Here is a 24,563-nt window from a genome sequence, read left to right as displayed (position 1 = left end):
CACTACGTTGGCGTCACGTGTCGGTTTGATATTTATTGTTTTTGTAGGCGACATCGGTAAATAAATAAGTATGTACGCTCAAAACGCTGCGCCTTGGTCTACTCCTTTAAACGGTCGTGACACTGTATTTATGAGAAATGTTTGAAAAGGGTATTTTGTTTTTAAATGATATTGTCAATTGGAATGGTAGAGTTATGTCTTTCATGGAGTTATCAGAATTGTACGAGAAGGTCTGCTCAATCCAAGATTACAGCATTACCCCAAAAATGGAGGAGGCAGGTGTCTGCCCAATATAAAGGATCAAAACTGGCGAAGGAATAAAAATTGCATAAATAGGAAAGTATACCAGTTTCATTTGAGGACCAGGATGTTGAAAGCTGTGCCATACAGATTGCAAAATAGTTGGGAAGAGATTTTTGATGTACCGATTCCATGGTTGATATATATATATATAAAACAACACAGGATTAAAGACTGTGCTTTTCAGCTAAAATTATTATATAGAATTCTTGCCACCAACAAAATGTTTAATATTTGGGGCGTACAATCATCGAAGCTGCAGATTGCGAGGATACAGAATCAATAGACCATTTATTTTGGTATTGCCCTCAGGTAGCCTGTTTCTGGTCTCAGGTTCAGGAATGTGTAACGTTTGTCGTCGGGAGAAGGAGAGGAGGACCAAGGTGCAGCGTGGTAAGTATTCATAATTCTTTTTAATGAATACGAATACTTAGAACAAAACAACAAAACCGATAAACGAACAGTTCTGCAAGGTGACATACACTAAACAGAAAACAACCACCCACAAACATACAGTGGGGCAAAAAAGTATTTAGTCAGCCACCAATTGTGCAAGTTCTCCCACTTAAAAAGATGAGAGGCCTGTAATTTTCATCATAGGTACACTTCAACTATGACAGACAAAATGAGAAAAAAAATCCAGAATATCACATTGTAGGATTTTTTATGAATTTATTTGCAAATTATGGTGGAAAATAAGTATTTGGTCACCTACAAACAAGCAAGATTTCTGGCTCTCACAGACCTGTAACTTCTTCTTTAAGAGGCTCCTCTGTCCTCCACTCGTTACCTGTATTAATGGCACCTGTTTGAACTTGTTATCAGTATAAAAGACACCTGCCCACAACTTCAAACAGTCACACTCCAAACTCCACTATGGCCAAGACCAAAGAGCTGTCAAAGGACACCAGAAACAAAATTGTAGACCTGCACCAGGTTGGGAAGACTGAATCTGCAATAGGTAAGCAGCTTGGTTTGAAGAAATCAACTGTGGGAGCAATTATTAGGAAATGGAAGACATACAAGACCACTGATAATCTCCCTCGATCTGGGGCTTGAGGGCACACAGTGTGTTGTGAAATTGGTGAATGTATTGTAATGTTTTTAAATTGTATAAACTGCCTTAATTTTGCTGGACCCCAGGAAGAGTATCTGCTGCTTTCGCAGCAGCTAATGGGGACCCATAAAATATACAAATACAAATATTGACTCCAGACTCGACTGAGAGGCCTTATTATATCTGCTGATGACTTTGAATGGAAGTATTTACTTATTGCCTAGTGTCGCTTTGGGCTTTGTGATAACTTGAGTCCATTTGACATTCAAGTTATCTATCAATCGCTTCTAGGTGTAGGGTGTTAAATTAGTCTTGCTCCCCCTCCGGTAATAGGGACAGAAGCGCAAGCCAGGGTGGCCCACTATCTACTCACCTATTTGCATATTTATCTCAAGCCCCTTATTGATTCTGCCGATAACAAGGGAATTTAAAATAGTAGCCACAATCCAGTTATCTATGCAGATGACATTTCATTCATTATAACAGGACTGGAAGGATATATCTCTGTTCTGTACTGTAATTGATAAAAAATGTCTTTCAGCAATTTCCCCAGACTTAAGACACGTCCTAATAAGACTGAGGAACTTCTGTTATTATATGTTTATTTTAGACATACGTTTGTTACCTTTAGAAAGTCAGTGCCAATGGTTTGATACAGTGAGATTAGAATGCATCTGAAATCTAAGCAAACTACTTACATCTAGCCTCAGTGGCATTGCAGAGTGTAGTAAAAGCAATAAGAGTGGAAAGATGACATATATTGTCTGATAGGATATGACAAATCTAGGATACCTCTCTGACCTACACAGTAGGAATGCACAACAGGTGAAACCTCTGAATCTAGTGGAAAAAAGACACCCAAAGATGTCAAGATATTTTCCATGATACATCTGGTGTAGGATATGGCCAAGACTTGAAATGCCAAAGCTACAGCTTTGGTAGTTCCCAAAAGTAGTTCTCAGACGCCACTATCTACTACTGATGACCCCTCTGTATCAAGCTACAAAGACACTCAAAACTAGAGATAGATCTGGCACAGGAAAAAGCCAAGACTTAAAATGTCAACGCTACAGCGACCAACTGATAGTGGAGTGTCACTTTCTGACCTTAGTTCTTTTGTATTTTCTTTGTTTTAGTATGGTCAGGGCGTGAGTTGGGTGGGTTATCTATGTTTTGTGTTTCTATGTTGTGTTTTTCGTTTGGCCTGATATGGTTCTCAATCAGAGGCAGGTGTTAGTCATTGTTTCTGATTGGGAACCATAGTTGTCTTCCGTGTCTGTTTGTTCACGTTATGGGACTGTTTCGGTTTTCTATTCTATTCACTTTGTTATTTTTGTATTGTTGTCGTGTTCAGGATTATTAAATATAATGGACACTTACCACGCTGCGCATTGGTCCGACCTTTCTTACTCCTCGTCAGATGAGGAGGACGAATTCCATTACATGGAGCTACATAATGTACTTTCAAAGTGTTCACATAGCCCATTTACAGTGCTTCTGACTGCCAGCAGAAATCTCAGAGGTTCTGCCCAAATACAACTTCAATGAACTGTGTAAAACATTTTCAATTGTAACTCTCACAAATAACCCATGTTTTTTTTTAGTCTGATTACAATACAATTTGACTCAATCCTACATAGGTCAGACTACCGGAAGCACTATTTAACAAGCCTTTATTTGGCATAGTGATTGGTGTGATTGTGTGCCTTGCAAGTATTTTTAAAGACGTGATCAAGGATTTATACTGAACAAAAATATAAAAGCAACATGTAAAGTGTTGGTCCCATGTTTCATGAGCTGAAATAAACGATCCCAGAAATGTTCCATGCGCACAAAAAGCTTTTTTCTCTCAAATTTTGTGCATACATTTGTTTACATCCCTGTAAGTATCATTTTTTGCTTTGCCAAGACAATCCATCCACCTGACAGGTGTGGCATATCAAGAAGCTGATTAAACAGCATGATCATTACACAGGTGCACCTTTTTCTGGGGACAATAAAATGCCACTTTTGAGGGAGCATGCAATTGACTTTTGGCATACTGACTGCAGGAATGTCCACCAGAGCTGTTGCCAGATAATTGAATGTTAATTTCTCTACCATAAGCCGCCTCCAACGTAGTTTTTGAGAATTTGGCAGTATGTCCAACCGGCCTCACAGCTGCAGCCCACTTGTAACCACTCCAGCCCCGGAACTCCCCATCCGGCTTCTTCACCTGTGGGATCGTCTGAGAACAGCCACCCGGAGAGCTGATGAAACTGAGGAGTATTTCTGTCTATAATAAAGCCCTTTTGTGGGGGAAAACTCATTCTTACTGGCTAGGCCTGGCTCCCCAGTGGGTGGGCCTATGCCCTCCCAGGCCCACCAATGGCTGCCTGCCCATTCATGTGGAATCCATAGATTAGGGCCTAGTGAATTTGTTTCAACTGACTGATTTCCTTACATGGTGTAACTCTGTAAAATCATTGAAATTGTTGCATGTTGCGTTTATATTTTTGCTCTTTTCTAAATTACCAGCTAATTATAGTTTTTTACTTAGAACTGTGGCACACAAAGGACTGTATCCTTTCATCTCCATGGTGACCACAGACAAGAATCTTGTATCTTCCCTCCTCTCATCTCCAAGCTGGCTCTCTCACCATAATGAACTTGGTGTTTGAGGTTTGAAGACCATCTAATTGGTCATTATGTAGTCCAATCATTGCCTCATTTACAGGTAATTTAGACCAATCTGTTGTACAACATTACAGCCATGTCCGATGTTACTCTCTGATGTGAAAACATCAAAATTGACTGGAGTACTCCTAGGTTTTCTGGGGTCACTGATGTTGCCTCTAGAGTTTGTTCTGGGAGTTTGGTGTGTAGTCACACACCCCTGCACTGTATTTCCCCCTTTTTGGTTTAGTAGAGCTAATAATGTCATATAATGTTCTCTGACCTCCCTCGGGCAGTGTGAACTCTCTACCTCTCACCTGACTTTTTCATTGAATATTGTGGTAGCTTCTTATTTCTTTACCCAGGCTCTATCATGCTGCAAACCATTGTGACTCCATTTCTTGATTGATTGATTACTTTCTTCTCCTCTGCCCTGGGGCATATGCCCTTAAACTATAGGATCTTGCGCCAGCCACGCTGCAGCCAGTAACTGCCCCCAGGTTAGCCAATTAGAAGGTCCCACGACACCAGCCCTGTTCAAGGCCCGGAGGCTCTGACGAATTCAGTGCATCCAGTGGTATTAGTGCTCATAATAGGCCTCTCCACCAATTACATCATTCAATACCGACAGAATAAGGCCCTCAGTTGCCAATGGCTATCTGTGACCTTTGCAATCCAAAATGACAGCATCGTATAGATTTAGAAAAAAGGATATCAAAACCCATTGCTAGTTCAAGTGATGTCGATGACCATAGAGATCATATGATATGATTACTAAGGCATTTCTCTTATGACTGACATTAACATAACATTTACAGGTCACGGTGATCATGAATTAGAAACGAGTCAGCCATGAGTCAGTAGGTGGGGAGAACAAAAGTACCTCCTGTTGCAGGTCCTTGATTATTTTGGTCTTTTTCTCCATCTCCATCTTGAGGAACTTGATCTGTGGGCGAAATAAATCAAATGAATGACATGGGTTTTTTGACAGACTGTCAATTTTTTTACAGACTGTTTCTTACAGACTGTCAATTACATCTAAAATGTGACATTTAACATGAAGGTATCATGAAGGTAGTAACTAACATCAACCATGCCAGCTATTCCTGACTGCACTGGATTTCATCCTACTGTATGTTGGTGATGTCCTTGCTCTATCTTCAATACATCTCAAGGTCAAACAACTTAAAATGATTCTCTGCCTTTAAAGCAGACGTCCTGCTAATGCTCCAAGTACCTCCATATGGTTACATTACACCGTTTTTACTGCTATTTTAGTTAGCTTCTAAAGATGTACAAAAACGGTGGGCGACTGCCTATTTTCCACTGTGTGATTAATATAATAGCCCATATGCTCATTGTGTCAGAGTGATATCTTTGTTTATCGCAATCTTTTTATCGCAAGCTTGGCATGTCTCTGTAGTGCAGCCATTCCTCGTGTCCTGTATTTAACAAGCAGTCAGGCGTCAAACGGCTGATGCAGATGGCGGCCCACCGTAGTGCAGGACTACATCAAAAAAGACTGGATAGCGGTGGGGGAGGGGGGGAGAAAGAGAGATATTCCAAATCCGATTCTGCTTTCTATTTCACCTCTGCGTTGAAGGATTCTAAGGGATAGGTTGTCCTTCAATGAGGTCATTGAGATTGTCCCAGGGAGGAAGGGGAGAGAATTCATGGCCCAGCTGACCTCAGCTCTGAAGGCACCCGGGGGACTTTAAACTATGGCTAGGTGGTTGACACACTAATAACATCACAGTTCATGTTGGTGCATTTGGAGTTCATGCCTCTGCCCATGGGTAGGTCGATAACACATCCCAGCACAACGTTCCCTCTGGGAAATGATGGATGTAAAATAGGAAACTGTAGCATGCTACATTGTTAACATTTGACATTTTCAATTGTGTTATTACAGTGTAATTAATTCATATGACTTACTGATAAATCAGAGCAATAAGCCTGAGCAATGTTGGAGAGTTTATTGTGTTTCCAGAGCTATTATACAATTAAACTGTATATTGCAACGCCCAGCATTTGCAACTAGTGTTACAAGTATGATGCCATATTTGCTATGATAGTGATGAAATAACCAGGCCAATCTTTTTCTTCGTGTTGTAATACTTTTTTGGAATGGCATGCCTCCAACTGGGCAATTCGATCATACATTTTTGTGTGTGGTTTATCTATTAGAGTTTGTGTACCTATTTTCTTGGCCTACCTAAAGTTGTTAACATTTTGAAGTCTATTTACATGCAGCATCACTCCTTAACTTTACTGATGTCAGTTTTGTAGACTAGTCATCCAGAGGTAATACAATTGGATCTGTGTATTATTGACAAGCACCACAGAACGCTAAGACAGTTGTTGTGTTGTTGCTACTGTCTTGTCTAGAGTACCATTCATCCATGAATGGTTGTAATTTTTTTAGAAAATTCATGAAAGGTGGGCCTAATGTTCAATTATGCAGAGCAACTTACACACTGGCGTAGCAGAAATCAGCTCTGGGGGCCCATGTACCCGCCATCTCACACCTAGAGTGCATTTGGAAAGACCCCTTGACTTTTTCAGACCCCTTGACTTTTTCTAAATTTTGTTACGTTACAGCCTTATTCAAAAATTTATTAAATAGCTTTTTCCCTCATCAATCTACACACAATACCCCATAATTTCAAAGCAAAAATAGTTTTTTAGACATTTTAGACATTTTTTTTTTTTATATCACATTTACATAAGTATTCAGACCCTTTATTCAGTACTTTGTTGAAGCACCTTTGGCAGTGATAACAGAGTTGAGACTTCTTGGGAATGACTCCACAAGCTTGACACTCCTGTATTTGGGGAGTTTCTCCCATTCTTCTTTGCAGATCCTCTCAAGCTCTGTCAGGTTGGATGGGGAGCGTCGCTGCACAGCTATTTTCAGGTCTCTCCAGGGATGTTCGATCGGGTTCAAGTCTGGGCTCTGGCTGGGCCACTCAAGGACATTCAGAGACTTGTCCCAAAACCACTTCTGCATTGTCTTGGGTTAGGGTTAGGGTTAGTGCTTAGGGTCGTTGTCCTGTTGGAAGGTGAACGGTCGTGCCAGTCTGAGGTTCTGAGTGCTCTGGAGCAGGTTTTCATCAAGGATCTCTCTCTACTTTGCTCCGTTCATCTTTCCCTCGATCCTGACTAGTCTCCCAGTCCGTGTCGCTGCAAAACATCCCCACAGCATGATGCTGCCACTACCATGCTTCACTGACACTGCATTCATGCCAAAGAGTTCAATCTTGGTTTCGTCAGACCAGAGAATCTTGTTTATCATGGACTGAGAGTCCTTTAGGTGCCTTTTTTTGCAAACTCCAAGCGGGCTGTCACGTGCATTTTACTGAGTAGTGGCTTTCGTCTGGCCACTCTACCATAAAGGCCTGATTGGTGGAGTCTTGCAGAGATGGTTGTAGTTCTGGAAAGTTCTCCCATCTCAGAGGAACACTGGAGCTATGTCAGAGTGACCATCGGGTTCTTGGTCACCTCCCTGACCAAGGCCCTTCTCCCTAGATTGCTCAGTATGGGCCTGTCTTGGTGGTTCCAAACACTGTTCTTGGGGACCTTCAATGCTGCAGACATTTTTTGGTACCCTTCCCCAGATGTGTGCCTAGACACAATCCTCTCACGGAGCTATACGGATAATTTCTTTGACCTCATGGTTTGATTTTTGTTCTGTGGGACCGTATATAGACAGGTTTGTGCCTTTCCAAATCATGTCCAATCAATTGAATTTACCACAGGTGGACTCCAATCAAGTTGTATAAACATTTCAAGGATGATTAATGGAAACAGGAGGCACCTGAGCTCAATTTTGAGTCTTATAGGAAAGGGTCTGAATACTTATGTAAATAAGGTATTTTAAAAAATGTAGATGTTTTATTTGCAAATAAAATCTAAATCTTTCGCTTTGTCATTTTGGGGTATTGTGTGTATATTGATGAGGGGAAAAAATGAATGTAATCAATTTTAGAATCAAGCTGTAACGTATGAATACTTTCCGAATGCACTGTATGTCTAAATTATATTAATTTTGTAAATAAATTTTTTTGACAGTAACCCTCCTTTTTAATTTCCACATGTAGCAAGCAAATTGTTTATTTTGTCCAATCTACATGGTAGGAGGTGAGTCAGAAAGACAATATAGTTTTCATGCATCTAGTTAGCCTATTTTTCAGCGGCGCCGGCAGCAACCCGCCTCGGCCTCCTCACCTAATTGGCTATCAAGTTAAAAAAAGTTTGGTGAATCAGGTTAGACTCGGATGGAGAGTGAGTGCGTTGTTCAAGATGAATGAACAAAAGTCAAGACCAAGTTGTGCACAAAAACGCCCTAAAAAAGCTTTATATGATCAAGCTCGCGCCAAATTACCGAAGATAACCACATCACCAAAGCTACCAACTCCTCGACTGATGAAAAACCATTGAAGGTGGAAGCTAGTAGGCCTATTTATCCTGCAGCTAGCACTAGCAGCATCCCAGTCTCGACAGAGACCTCACTGCCCGGGCCCAGAAATGACAGTGGCCTTGCTCGTCCTCATCTACCCTGCTCTTGAGAATAGTGACATTTCCTCTAGTGAGGGTGCTGGCCTTTCTTCTCCTCCTCTTCCTCTCCCAGAAAACCAAGATGACGACTGCCAGAGACCCAGCGGTGCTCATGAGAGCGACCTCCCTTCTGTGAACACTGGTAAGCCTACGAGTGATGAAACGGATCGCCCCGACAGCGTGGAGTCCGAGTTCCAATGTGTAATATAAATAGGCTACCAGCTAAATACGGTATATAGCTAAAGGTAGGCTAGACCAGGGTTTCCCAAACACGGTTTTATTGGTTACTGATTAGTATGCTCTCGTATTCAAATTTAATTTTACAATCTGCAATGTTTGAATTTCCCACTTCAAGTACTCAAAAAGTAAATACATTATTGCCGCCAGCCTGCATTCTAAATAGCAGCATTGCAACACCGTAGGCCTATCGCTTCGTAAAACATAAATGTTTGGCTTAATAACCTCTACATGATCGGTGTCCCTCCACCGGGACGGTTGAGCTAACGTGCGCTAATGTGATTAGCATGACGTTGTAAGTAACAAGAACATTTCCCAGGACATAGACATGTCTTATATGGGCAGAAAGCTTACATTCTTGTTAATCTAACTGCACTGGCCAATTTACAGTAGCTATTACAGTGATAAAATGCCATGCTATTGTTTGAAGAGAGTGCACAACAACAAAAAACTTTTATCACGGCAACTGGTTTGATACATTCACCTCTGAAGGTAAATAATGTACTTACATTCAGTAATCTTGCTCTGATTTGTCATCGTGAGGGTCCCAGCAATAAAATGTAGCATAGTTTTGTTTGATAAAATACAGTTTTATATTCAAATGTAGGAACTGGTTTCTAAAGTTTGAACCTCGGCTGTTTCCTTGCTTCAGGTCCTGAGCTACAGGCAGTTAGATTTGGGTATGTCATTTTAGACAAAAACTTTAAAAAATGGTCCGATCCTTTTAACATGATAAAATGACGACAAAATATAAATAAACATGTACCCATTAAAGCAAAGCTACAGGCTACTTCAAGCACTAGCACCACAAAGCCTACCGATAAGCAGCCGCGTAAACGTCGCAATTTCAGAACCATTGACAACGATCGGTAGTCTATACTTTGTGAGTGGCTGACGCAGTCACATGTTTTAGGGGGGGGTGGCAAACTTTAACTTTGTGGGGGGTTCCAGAGAAACTGTGCTACGCCAGGGAACTTACATTGAGTATGTGAACCCAAACAAGGTTTCTGAACCACACAATATGAACATTTGAATGAAATATAAATAAAATAAGAAAGGGATCTTTTGAGTGGAACCACAGCTTCACGTTCATCATCAAATGCTCTACATGTTATTGGCATTTATGATGAGTATGTGTTTCCCATCGCAAATGGCTTCCTATTGTGCATGTCAATTTCCAAGTACAGCTACAGCTGTTCGCTGTATGTGGTCCACTGGGGGTACTAATTTATAGTTTTTGCGTGTAGGGAAAAGGAAGATACAGATTCAGCTCCTGATTGAAACCGTATTGATTATCAGTTGCACTAATTTCATCAATTTCAAATGAGCCAAGATGATGAAATGTTTGAAGTGAGAACAGCTCATTGAAACATAAGCACGTTTAGTGCTTATGGTTTAGTGGTTTAGTGCAGTATCGTCCCAGACCAAATTCCTTTGACAGTGCTTGTTACTAACCCTGGTTTCCACTTTTTGCTGCTTAGTAGGTTTAGAGAAAACACACTCTAGAGGTCCCTAGGGGCAGAGTGCAACACCAATCAAACAATGTTTTCTACCCAATGCCTCACATCAAATTCGCCCAGCTACGGAGAATAACCTCAACTCACACTCTGTTTCTGCATGGTCTCAATTGAAAATTTTAAAAACTCTACCTTATTACAAACAAGACAGTTATTCATACAGCATCAGCGTGCATTTTCCCAAAACTCCATTAGTACACTGAATAGTGGCAGTAGCAGAGTTATGCTGTATATGATACAACCAAGAAACTCAACTTTACAACACTTTTTTTGTGCTATTCCAGAAACGTAGTAACCGGCTGGTAACATCATAAGAAATTTCCCCTTGTGAAAGACAGGCATTGATTTGATGCATTGCATTGCAGTAGCCAATACAATTTCCTTTAATATAGACCATAATTATCTCCCTACACCAGGGATTTGTCACTCATCTTAACATGAAAATGTCAACAACAACAGTTTGATTGTTGGCTAGCAACATCAGCCCCCCCTTGTTCTGTACTTTGAAAATAAGACAGACACCCATTTTCAGACGTCCACACTTGTTTCAGGCCATGTTGTTCTTATTAGCAAATATTGAATATCTCAAAAGCATTTCACGGTCTGTTTGGGACATTAATTAGGCATCCTGTTGATTTTCTGATCATTTGTTTTTGAGAGGGAATTAGAGGTTCGCCAGATAGCCATAAGAGATACAGCAGTAAATATCTTTGGGAAGTGGGAATATAAACAGCTAGGGTCTAATCTATACAGTAGGTATGAAAAAGGCTCCACATGAGTATAATGTTAATTACTGATGTTATAACAGCTTTTGTAGCTGTTATAAAAAGCTGTTATAAAGGCATTATGGGGGCCTACATTAAATGCATACATAGGGGACCTACAGTAAAGTGAATTTATACATAGGGGGCCTACAGTAAACTGTTACCTATAGGTCCAATTCATACAGTAGGTATAACCATGACTGCATGTGTGGTATCGGAGTTCATTTGTAGCTTGCTATTCTCAGACGTCGGAATAGCTTGGCAATGTAATACAACTTGAGTAGAATAGAATTTATAGTAGAATGACAGCCAAGTACAATAGAAAAAGGACTGAGTTGCATGATGGAAAGAGGCCTGGAATACTTGGCGAATGAAAAGCAATGTTTATGACAGGATAACAAAAGGAAAAAATATATTAAAAAGTCACCTGGTCTATTAAGTGTTTCTTCTCCTCGTACTCTACAGGTGTTTCATTGAAATTATTCATCCCCGTTATGGAAAAACATACTCCATCCTGTCAAGTTTATCTTTTACAAAATGAATAATTTTATCAGAAACCTATCCTTTAAGGAGAGAGTGGAGAGCAGAAGGACCTCCCTCACTATGCTTCCTATTTCTGGGTTACACCTAGCTCTCTCACTCTCCCAGACTGGTTATTAAGTGGTGGGAGGGAGGGGGCCAGCCAGGAGAGATGGCTGCTGGGTAATGAGATGGGTGACGGGCGCCCACAGGCCCGGGTGACAGGTGACAAGGGGGAGGTTAGAGGAGTGAGGTGTAGACGAGGTGAGGACGACTGAGGGCTCCTACTCACTGTGGCCTGCTGTTTCTCGGCCTGTTCCGTTGCCTCGTCCAGCTGCTTCTGCAATGCAGTCTGGAGGGACTTCATCTCTTCCCTGTTGAGAGGAAAGGTGAGAAACACTCAGTTAGCACCTATCCTTCTCCTCTCCAACTCTTCTCGCAGTGGCGAGGGAGTAGTAATAGTATCTCAAGCACTGACTGACTGACTGACTGAGCACTGAATAGGATCAAATTATCAAATCAATTCATGCTTATTTTTTCTACCAAACATTTGTGATAGAATGCGTGACGAAATGCCAAACTTAAATCCAGAATGCCGGTATACGATTACAGCAGCAAAGAATTATTCCCTTTGACTGGGCTTAGTGTAGGTTTAGAGTTTAACTACATATGACATGGTCATGGTCCATCAATTGTGCAGTCGAGGAGCAGCATCTGCAGTCAACAGCACTGTGTGTCAATCTCAGAAGGAAAAGTCTCTCTTCACTGCTGCGATGCCCTGTCGTATTTCACATGCCAATGGTTGTGTCTGTTGGCATGAGCCCAGTCAAGCAAACATTTTTATTTTCCGCTACTTGGGATTTCATTTTTCTGATCTCACCCTAAAACCAGCAGTATGACGTTTTAAGGGTAGACAGAACAATGTTTAAGAAGTTAGCGTGGAATGAATTTGAGGTTGACATTTAAGGGGAGCCCAACAACATTTGGTACTGTAAATAAGCTTCAAGTCAACACATTGAGTCAACATATCTTCACCGATATTTAGAGACATTTGCCTATGGGCTACAAACAACACAAAATTATTCTGAGTGACATTTTCCTCAGGCAACACAGCACTGGACTGTGTATAAAATAGTGCATAACCCATTATGGGTATTTGTGGGAAGGCAGTTATGGTGTCTGTGGGAAGGCAGTTATTTACTTTAACCAGAGCACAAAAGTAAACCGGACAGAATGTTTGACTTTTACTACTGTCTTCCCCCACCCCGCCGCGTATTTCATTGGCCCCTCAAGTTGTCTGTATATTTGCAGTTTAAATATAGTAATTGGTTATGTACACGATTAGGTAAAATCATGGTGGCAAGGACGAGGGTTAAGGTTTGTGTTTTATCATGTTGCTGACTACAATATGTCTGTTTTCAGCTTTTATAAAGGCTACAGTGTCTTAATTAAATAACATTTCTAAACCTGGAATGACAGCATCTTGTAAAGCCTCACGTTTGTAATTTTTCAACATGTGTTGACTTGAGGATGTGGCTACAGTACCATGGTTTCACATTAAAATAGTTGCTAGTTCTTACTCCCCCAAAGCAATCAAAAACATGATTGAAAGGTGTCAAAAACAAATGATTTTTCCATAACTCAGTTGCCTGGATATCTCGCGATGAAGTCATTGGATAATCATTCTTGGCAATGGAACGAATCAAATGCAGGATTAATCGGATTTATAGTGGAACGCAGGTGGCTGCTCAAATCGTCTGTGGACCAGGATAAACAATAAAAACAATAAAAACCAACAATAAAAAATTGTTTTATGGTTTGTTTAAGATTGTCATGTGTTGATATGTTGGTTTGCTATTTATAAAGCGGTAGGGTATAAGCATATACTGTGTATACCAAAGTTGAATTGCAGGTAAAATCACATTGTTCTTGCACCATAGAAGTAATTAAAATTAATGTTGCTCTTCAAAATAATCCATATGGCAGCAATGTGCAATAGCAAATGGTTAAGAAGGTTAGGTCTACCTCTGCTTGTGGCTGAGTTCCAGGATTCTCTGGACATCCTTCTTGGCCACGGAGTCATCATTTTTCAGTGTCTAGAATTGAGGAAGGAGAGCTTTTCAGTCTCGCAAGAGAAATTGGTTTATTATATGACCACTCACAGTCTCACTCCAACACTCCAAAGTGAAGGAGCTGATTCAAAGACCTCATACAGTAGGAACGAAAAGAAAACAACAGTGCTCCTTTCGAGTGTAAATGCACACGTTGCTCCAAGCTGTCATACAGTCTATACACAGGCAAAAAAAGGTGTGAATAATGATTATTATTTTTCGTCCATATGGTGTAACCCCTCGTAGATGGATGTGTGTGCTTTTATGAGGGTAGTCGAAAATACTTATTGTGATACAACAAGTTGTAGTTTATTTGTAAGCTTGTAGGAGCTCATGTAGTTTATATGCAGGTTGGAGTGTAATTATGAACCTGACACTTTTTGGGGAAGAAAACTCTGGCAGAGACAAACTTTTGAATACAATTATAGAAAATTCAAGTGGTACAGTATCTTGTTGATAATACATTTGATTCTCATTTCCATAAACACAATAATTGGGAGTTCAATAACTGCAGCTCTGCGAGATTACCGAACGATTTTAAAATGTGCTTCAGTATAATAATGAGAAGAGACATTCAGAAAAATACCCATATGGGCCTCCCAGAGGTGCAGGGCACTGCATCGCAGCGCTAGCTGCGCCACCAGAGACTCTGGGTTCGCGCCCAGGCTCTGTCGCAGCCGGCCGCGACCGGGAGGTCCGTGGGGCGACGCACAATTGGCCTAGCGTCGTCCGGGTTAGGCCGGTAGGGATATCCTTGTCTCATCGCGCACCAGCGACTCCTGTGGCGGGCCGGGCGCAGTGCGCGCTAACCAAGGGAGCCGGGTGCACAGTGTTTCCTCCGACACATTGGTGCGGCTGGCTTCCGGGTTGGAGGCGCGCTGTGTTAAGAAGCAGTGCGGCTTGGTTGGGTTGTGTTTCGGAGGACGCATGGCTTTCGACCTTCGTCTCTCCCGAGCCCGTACGGGAGTTGTAGCGATGAGACAAGATAGTAATTACTAGTAATTGGATACCACGAAAATTGGGGAGAAAAGGGGGTAAAAAAACAAACAAACAAAAAAAACATATTTCTGTATCACAAAAACTTTAATCTGGCTGCATCCCATCAGGATTCGATTTAGAGAGGTGCTGACACCTACCATAACAAACCAGGGTACCTCCATAAGCAGTTGAGGTGCGAAGGAATGGCCCCCATTAAACCCTATACTAGCACACCACAAAGCAACTGCCAAGAATCAAAGCTCTATCAGGCAAAGTTTAATTATGAAGGGTTGACCCAGCACCCAAGGGATGTCTAATTAAAAAAATAAACGCTTAGGTCAGTAAATCTCCACCAGAAAGGTTACTCTGTTACACATACATAATGGATTATTATAAAAAGTTACGGTTGATTGTTTTCCCCCCCTTTTTTTATAAGAGATCATTCCCCCCTCGCTTCTCCCTTCATCTCCTACCGCCTGCTTTGCCTGGTACATTTGTACAAGGCACAGGGGACACTGCCATCCAAGTCTGCACATAATGTACAGTAGCTAACTGAAATCAAAGCCTGCCCCGAGGACAGTGGTAGCTTAGACAGACACACAGTGCCAGCCAGACCCGACCAAGGGACAATGGATGCCACCGAAAACTGTCAGGAGGACAACACCAGGAACCCAGGCTGGCCAGGGTGTAACGGGTACACTAGGAGTCGCGAAGCAAGAACAGGGAGGGAATTTAATAATTAAAAGAAACATAGAACAAAACAAGAAACACGAGTAGTGTACAGACATATAACACAGGAACAGAATCAATAATGCCTGGGGAAAGAACCAAAGGGAGTGACAGATATAGGGTAGGTAATCAGGAAGGTGACGGAGTCCGGGTGAGTCTCATGAGGCGGAGGTGCGCATAACGATGGTGGCAGGTGTGCATAATAATGAGTAAACTGGCAACAACGAGCGCCAGAGAGGGGGAGTGGGAGTATACGTAACAGCACCCCCTCCCTGACACGCGGCTCCTGCCGCAGGACGCCGACCAGAGGGACGGTCCCGAGTACCAGGAGTGGGCCAGTCGCTTCTGCTGAGGTGCGGGAACCTGTAGACTCAGCTGAGGTGCAGGAACCTGTAGAGCCAGCTGAGGCGTGGGAACCTGACGAGCCAGCTGAGGCGTGGAAGCCTGATGAGCCAACCAAGGCTTGAGAACCTGTCGAGCCAGCTGAGGCATGGAAGCCTGATGAGCTAGCTGAGGCATCCCCGGTAGCTTCGGCAATGGAAGCCTGACGAGCCAACCGATGATTGAGAACCTATCGAGCCAGCTGAGGCATTGAAGCCTGACGAGCCAGCTGAGGCTTCCCCTTTTTCTTCGGCAGCTTCCCTTGGACCCGACATCACCAGTAAAAAAGCAAATAAAAATCCCTGTTGTTTCCCTTTGGTGATGCGTACCGGGTACGCAAAGGGAGAACCAAAGGGAGTGACAGATATAGTGGAGGTAATCAGGAAGGTAATGGAGTCCAGGTGAGTCTCATGAGGCACAGGTGCGCGTAACAATGGTGGCAGGTGTGCGTAATAATGAGTAAACTGGCGACAACAAGCGCCAGATAGGGGGAACGGGAGTAGACGTGACACCAGGTTACATGTCATACAAGTTCACAGGGTGTAATTGGGAAGTCATTGATTAAAACTGAAATGAAATTGGGCTACAGCCATCCAAGCCTACTAAAAAGAACACAGTGGCCCAGACAAACCCAAGGGACCACTGGCACCAAATTTGGCAACAGAGATTCTATTCAAGACTGCCTATGTGACAACGGTACTCTGGCTAACATCTGAGAGACATATTTGTGTCTGCTGGTTCTCTGCGGGACACAGGATGTTGAAAGTAGAATTTGGACTGAAAATACTCATACAACCTAACGTCTTTTTCAATCTATTTGTTCAATTCAATTCATTCCCTACTTGTTTGATGAGAACTGAAATGGAATCGACTGCAGCCCCGATCAGTGGCGATATACAGATGTATCAGAGAAAAATGTATTGCCTTGCTGCAGTATACAATTTAACAACCAAATTACACTGGAATCTCAAGATCTAGGATTAACTATGTTTATGTGGTCTTCCATTCAAGCTGTGCATTTACCAATTCTCATGAATTTATTTCACAGCATCCACTATGGGAGTGATGATCTTTATCATACATTTCCATCTTCTACCTCTCAACACCTGTCATTCCCCATTCTGTCAATCCTATTCTGCACTGTGCTCACAGGAAAGAGTAACGTTGTAACGTACATGTACATACAACATACCGTATACACAACATTTGCGGATCTGTATGTCAAAAACAGATTACATCGAGCTGTGGTAGACGTCAAGGGTAGAAGCATAGATACCATTTAAAGTAGACCTGGGTCATTCAAATAATTTCAGTGTTTGCTTGAGTCCGCCTGGAGTTCCAGATGGACAGGGTTAGCACCGTTTGAACTATTCCATTGGTTCCATTGAGCCAGGCAATTTCAGTCAAGCACATCTAAAGTATTTGAAAGATGTCAAATACAGTACTGAAGTCAAATAAGGTAATGTAAACATCCTCCATCAGCACCACACATGCACGTCCTGTCGCGACAGTTACTTGATCATATCATTCAAAATCCTCTGCAAACTAGAACCCGAAAGGGTTCTTCGGCTGTCCCCATAGGATAACCTGTTGAATAACTGTTTGGGGTTCCAGGTAGAACCCTTTTAGTTCCATGTAGTACCCTTAAAGAGGGTTCTACATGGAACCAAAAAGAGTTATACCTGGAACCAAAAAGGGTTCTCTTATAGGGACAGCTGAAGAACCCTTTTGGAACCCTTTTTTCGAAGAGTGTCGAGCCAGATTTCTCAACTCTTCCACCTTGGAGTAATTTTCCAGTTTTTACAACTGCACCTCAACTACAGGACTTCCACTTCCAATTCGTATTCATATCAGGTGGAGGGATCGTCAAAACGCAGAACATATTGCTTATTTGCTTTTAATAAATGAGGCCCCAGGTATGTGGTGGCTCATTATACCCCAGGACAGCGGATGAGAAAAAGTGAATCACAGGCTGAGCTGAATTGTTAAGCCCTTTTTTAAGTTCTTAGCCTTTCGAAATAACCCCATGGTTCCAAAGGCACTCAAAGCCATCCCCCTTTCTTTAACATCCCACTATAATCTGTCAGAAAAGAAACAGTGGGGCTCTAACCTGAAGGTTGCCTTTTATGCTGTCCAGTTCCTTTGTAGTCTTGGAGAGTTGACGCAGGATGCCAGTCCGCTCTGTGAAGACCTCCTTCAGCTTCTGCTCCAGCCCCTCATAGCCTTGTCTGTCAAGGGAGAGAGAGAGAAGAGAGAGAGATTTCACTACTTTATGTCCGCCGCCTGACAGAATCCCTCTTTATTGGCACCCTTGGGTGTAGGAGACGGTGTTAAAGCGGATTAAAAGTGTTGTGTCATTAGAGAAAAAGGGTAAAGAAGTACAGACACACTAATATCTACTCAATACTCAGTCCTTGGGTTTCGAGATAAAAAAGCACTTCAATCACCTTACCAATTTGGCAAATCCAACTGTCAAAAAGACTGAAATATCCACAGCACCCATTTGTCAAATGCCTTTTCTATTTCTTTATAAATCAAACTATTGAAATGTAAATGTGCAATTTTTTTTATGGTGACCTTGCCAAGAGGCAAACATGACTTTCGCGCAATTGTGCATCAAAATTTGGTCATTACAGTCTTGTCTGAGAATTCTGAATTAATTCATTCCATATGATGCAAAACGGGAACATTCCAGAACCCCCAAAACACTCAAAGAAAAATTTGGAAAACAAGATTTATTTTTTTCCAGAAAAGAAATCTATATATCTATATAACAAGCACCATAGAACATTCTGGGAAAGTTCTGGGAACTTTCACATAACCAATTTTGGTTTGCTGGGTATACTGATAAAAGATTCCGTTCGACTTTGTCCATACCCTTTGCGTACTATTTTAGGGGTTTGCGTCTCTTACCTTACTAGCTTACCTATTGATAAAACAGACATATGGCTCTTGAAAGACAAGCATACACATCAGCCAAGTGAAGTAGAGTTAGGGAACCCAGTGGTTGGAGGAGTAGGGAATAGAGAGTGAAAGCTCAGGAGTGGCAAATAAAGAGCTGAAGAAGAAACTGACAGCTCTGGCCTTTTGGGGCTACGGTTAGCCATGTGAGCTCTTCCTCTCTCCTCTCTCTCTCTTCATCCCTCTCTCTCTCTCTCTCTCTCTCTCTCTCTCTCTCTCTCTCTCTCTCTCTCTCTCTTTCATCTGTGGTCATAGATAAAGACATTGCAGCTTGCCTACATCTTCCCTAGTGCCAACTGCCGATATCAGATTGAAAATCGATTTTTATTGAACGCAACACCCTCATTTACAAACAAAAATAAATGAATCAATCTTTTGGAAACTTCCTCAAGATCAAGCTGGTCAGCCAGCGGTTTTCGACGCAACCGGTCGTCAATTTTATATCGACATGCTGTGCATCGTTGATTGCTTTCAACCCCCCAGAAAGAAATCATTATTTGCAAATGCTGTGTTACAAAAACATGAAACATTTAATCTTTAACCACTCCCCTAATTTGACATTCATTTAAGGTGGTAAATAGACAATAGAAGCTCTATCTCTACAAGTCACAAGAACATCAAGGGCCCTCTACAATCAAAACCAAGAACCAGGAAGTGTAGGGGGAAAACAACATCCTTCCAACACCGCGGAAATGCCTGTAAGACAAACACCCAAATGGCATTGCTTTGTCTTACACTAGAAGCTCCAGAGGAAAGAGTAGAGCCCCAAGTGCAAGAAAATGTTACTTAACGTCTGGAGAAAAACAACAACCCCCGCCATGCAGCTTAATGAGCTTTACTGTAAACCCCTCTGAGAGTGGATTTTGGGGACCAGGTGTGGAAAAAGAAATATACTGTGTCATTTCTTTGTGCTTTTGAATGCAACATTGCTGCCCACCATATTCGGCTGAATCTGGGAGGGCTCCCAGCCCGATCGACCTGGGGCCTTGTTCCAAAAGTCTCATGCACCTCATGTCACAAATCCCATCACCGGATCAAGCACAATAACACATAAATCAGTAATAGAACAGCAGCACCTAAGAAAGAAATAAAGAACATGCTGTAATGCATCCCGCGCATGAGTTGCCACCGTATGGCATCTGTGAAATCTATTGCAGGCTCACGCAACAGAGAGATGGGGAAATCACTCCCTGTCTGCCAGCGTATTCATTACCCAATGGAATTGGCCCATCCGTGGGAGTGAAACGAATGAGACTCGTAATTTGAGGCCCACTGAAACAGAACTAGCTATATCACATGTAGAGTCACAGATTACGGTAAAAAAACGTTGCGCATGGTCCGACATAAATTGTTAACTACTGCCAAAAATGGCGGCAGATCCCTAATTATGTCATGACCTTTCCCCCGACACCAGCGTCCTGGCAACCTCGCGGTTTCACGGATCCGTTGGACGAGAGAAAAGTGTGCTAATGAGAATCGGGTTGTCTGACAAACAGTCTTATGATCAGATAGGAGGCCGCTGTCCTCAGGATTCTGCTGCCAGTGATCACATAATTCAATATTTTTTAGTTGGGCCTCTGCAATTTCCACATTCTTTTATATCCATCTTGATCGAGCATCTTAAGTCAAGACAGTAAAACACGAGCGGCTCGAAATAATGAAAAATGCCACACGCAAAAGAATGAAGAAAGATGAGCTTTCTCCTATATGAGGAGCATCATCATTTATTGGTGGATCCTGCGTTAACTTCTTGCGGACAAACATTTCTCTAGCCTTGAAATCACAGCGAGTTTCTGAGTTATATGAGGTTGACCCTGCTGTGTAAAAGAGAAGTGCTGAGCCGTGGGCCTGGAGAGGGAAAAGTGCTGAGGTCTACAATCAACAGCAAAACAACAGCTCAATAAGGGGAAGGAGGCAAGGCCATGCCACTTTCCCTCTCTACCTAGAGAGCAGCTGCAGAAGCAGCTTGGTCTTCAGTTCAGTTGACAGGGCTGGCCTGTAAACGCTCTATCGTAGCACCGGTTACAAGCTATTGACCCGGGCCTTTTTTTAATAACGGCTAATAGCTTATGAGATCATTCAGCCTCGCTGGGCAACGCCACGGCAGTCAAAGTGTGGAAATGATGTGTAGGAGGTGAGGGAGCGAAGCCTTCTGTGAGTGTACATAGAAACAGTATGTAGGCCTGTCTCGCTTACGCACACTGGTGTGTGTAAAATCAAGAATGTGCACGCTTGTTGCGGGCACAGTTTTCAGTTGTGATTCATACATGTGGCTATGTACTACCGGAGGGATTAAAGGAGAACCAAAAATAAGCGTAGCTTATTTGATGGGGATACTTCCATCCAGCTACCGTGCAATGCTTAATAAATCATTAACGAAGGCGTTTCTAAATATTTATATCTGTTGTAAATTGTTGACAAAAAAATGGCAATTAAGTACATCCCCTTTGTAACACAATCAAATTTAAAGAAATACTTTTGCAAGACACTGTACTGTAGCTGGCAATGTTTCATATTAATCAATGACCTATTGCCAATTCATAAATCTTTGTTTTAAAATAAACAAGGTATTCATTGATATGAATGGATGTACTTGAAAGGATCCTACTCACACCAGACACACCAGTTGTAAGGATGTATGATAATACAAGGAATATGAATAATAAGGAATTCCCATGGTGGCCCATGTGAGGACAATCCGTAGATAGTATATAAACACAAAACTACACTGAGTGTACAAAACATTAGGAACATCGTCCTAATATTGAGTTGCAACCCCTTTTGCCATCAGAACAACCTCAATTCGTCAGAGCATGGACTCTACAAGGTGTCAAAAGCGTTCCACGGGGATGCGGGCCCATGTTGACTCCAATGCTTCCCACAATTGTGTCAAGTTGGCTGGATGTACTTTGGGTGGTGGACTATTCTTGATACACATGGGAAACTGTTGAGTGTGAAAAACCCAGCAGCATTGCAGTTCTTGACACACTCAAACCGGTGCGCCTGGCACCTACTACCATACTCCGTTCAAAGGCATTTAAATATTTTGTTTTGCCAATTCACCCTCTGAATGGCACACATATACAATCCAAGTCTCAATTGTCTGAAGCATTAAAAATCCTTCTTTAACCAGTCTCCTCCCGTTCATCTACAATGATTGAAGTGGATTTAACAAGTGACATCAATAAGGGGATCATAGCTTTCACATGGCTTCACCTGGTCAGTCCATGTCATGGAAAGAGCAGGTGTTCCTAATCTTTTGTCAACTCAGATTTACTGATCATGGACTACTTTCGCATTGTTTCTTAGTAAATATATTTAGAAATGCCTTCGTTATGATTTACTAAGCGTTGCCCGGTAGCTGGATGGAAGTATCCCCATCAGATAACCCATATTTAAGAATGCACCTCGAAACCAATATTGTGTGGCAAATAAACTGAAGGGGAACCTATTTTACGACGAACAAGCTACAAAACCAACAGTAGAAGTTATTTGTAAGTGCTAGCATTTAACCCGTCAAATTTAGAAGGAGTTTATTTGCTGTCATGCCGATTGTGAGGAGACAGCGGTTTATGCAGTGCCTCCAAGTTCAGGCTGGTTTAATTGTGTCATTAAGAGGGTGCAAATAAATAGTTGTAATAAGGGGGACTGCCCAAGGCTTGTCGAAAAATTCCTTTATTTCTCTACCCAAGCGTGACTACCACCCAACACCTGTGACAAAATCAATCCGTCATGTTTACTGACTCTTGTCTTGTATAAACATAGCAGACAGCAGGGAATATTAATTGCGTTGTCAGGCTATCTGGCACAAAATCTTCTTTAATTGTTTGGTTGCTGGACACGGTAAAACAATGGGTTCAGAAGAAGCTAATTTGGCATCAAATGTTGGTAAGACGACACCTAAAGAAGGGTGGACACAACGTGACGCAGTCCAAAAGCGTAATATATCCCTGAAAAATGATAGCGTGCTCATATTTTAAAGTATATTGATCCGTGGCATATTCAGTGACAGTATCCAATGTCAACTAACAGAGCTGTTTGATATGAAATAAAATATCCAATTGTATCTCCTTCCAAGGTCTTGCATGAGATGAATGTTCTCCATTTCATATTGATTTGTTTTTCTTTGTGATTTATATCTGAAATTAAAGAGTGGGGGTTCTGAGACTAAACGAGACGCTAAAATGTAAATGTGCATGCCTATGAAAAAAAATAAAACAGCTTTTAAAATTGATGAAAATTATTTAGGAACTTTCAAAGTGTTTTTATGTGTGTGCGTTTTTGTAATGTGATGACCCACTTCCTTTGTCAGTGACCTACTATGAACGGGCCTGAAAACTTTTGATTAATTGATTAACGAATTGACTGATACATTTTTTACAGATACAGTCATCAACAGTATTCTGATGATATTCCGTAATTAAAACGAGAATGAGCTGTTCCAAGAAATATGTTGAAAATGTTCAACTATCTTTACCAGGTAGAAATAAGCACATTTTACTTTAATTTGTGTTAACATTGCTTACTAGTTTTTAGAGCAGAGAATTAAATATTTGACCTTTCATTGGGAATGACAAGATTGTAGTGTCAGATCCATTGGTTGACTTGTCTCAGTCTGCGGTCCCCATACAACTGTGACAAGACTAAACGAAACTTGAGCTAGATGGAGTATTCTATTGAGGGAGTCCTAGATGACCTAGTTTAAAAAAAACATATTTTCCCTTCAAGAGGCCACCCAAATAAGTTCCCTGAGGTAATTCTGTGTGTCTGTGTCTGTGAGTATGTGTGTAAAATCCAGGCTGTATCACATCTGGCCGTGATTGGGAGTCCCATAGGGCTGCGCACAATTGGCCCAGCATCGTCCAGGTTTGGCCGGAGTAGGCCATCATTGTAAATAAGAATTTGTTCTTAACTGGCTTGCCATGTTAAATAAAGGTTACATTTAAAAACGTAAAATCCCCTGACTGAACTGACCTGGCCTGCATCTTCGATGATCAACCGGACCAAATGATCTTAGGGTGGATCTTTGGGGACCAGCACGACCCAAAAATGGCCCCTGATTATCCATGTGTAGGATACATATGCATTGCTGATATATGAGACCATTTTCAGTGTCACCCATCCCAAGCTGGTACACAGCAACTGATACAATGGACTTGTTTGTGGAGAAGTTTTACAATACACTGAGCAAGGACGTGAAAGCCCCATATTATCTGAAGTGAACAGGAATCTTTCGCCATATGCTTCTTCATTCACGTAGCAAGGCCAGCTAATTTGTTCATCACTTAAATTGCCTAATATTCTACAGTGTTCAAATTTGAAGACATTGAAATGGAAATACTTAGCATAATAAATTAATAATTCAATAATATATTGCAGGCATTTTCATGCATAAATGTATGCCAATTACTTCCCTTGATGTTAAACACTCCATCATTCTGTTATTCCCTATGTGGAGACAGTATTATTTTTTGGGGCATTAATTTACATACTGTATATGAATAACACAATAGTTATAAATGGATGTAATGACATTTAAAGGAAAATTCCACCCCAAAACGATCTTTTGGTATTTGTTTCATTAGTCCATTGTTGATATAGTCCCAAAATGTTTTGCATGTCAGCAATCAAGTTTCCAAGATATGTAACTTTCAATATACAGAAATACAGCCAGCAATTTCTCAAGCTAGAATTTTGCTAGGACTGTCTGGGTGTGGTCTGAGTGGGGAGGGGAAAACTAAAAACTATCTGTTATTGGCAGAGAGGTTTGAAACTCTCTTTCTTATTGGTCTATTAA

General features: G+C 41.6%; 1 protein-coding gene across 2 annotated transcripts in view; it reads right to left on the bottom strand.

Moving 5' to 3' along the window:
- LOC139575053 (leucine zipper protein 2-like) overlaps window positions 1-24,563 on the bottom strand; it is a 169,651-nt gene that overhangs the window by 41,755 nt on the left and 103,333 nt on the right. For both annotated transcript variants that reach the window (XM_071400008.1, XM_071400009.1), the window contains exons 2-5: window positions 17,916-18,033; window positions 13,632-13,702; window positions 11,899-11,980; window positions 4,896-4,958 (exon numbers count right to left, since the gene is read on the bottom strand). In XM_071400008.1, the coding sequence (XP_071256109.1) occupies window positions 4,896-4,958; window positions 11,899-11,980; window positions 13,632-13,702; window positions 17,916-18,033 (334 nt within the window). The remainder of the gene's footprint in view (window positions 1-4,895; window positions 4,959-11,898; window positions 11,981-13,631; window positions 13,703-17,915; window positions 18,034-24,563) is intronic.

This window comes from Salvelinus alpinus, chromosome 5, assembly GCF_045679555.1.
Source record: "Salvelinus alpinus chromosome 5, SLU_Salpinus.1, whole genome shotgun sequence".
Classification (NCBI taxonomy): Eukaryota; Metazoa; Chordata; class Actinopteri; order Salmoniformes; family Salmonidae; genus Salvelinus; species Salvelinus alpinus.
This window is presented reverse-complemented; position numbering and strand designations above follow the sequence as displayed.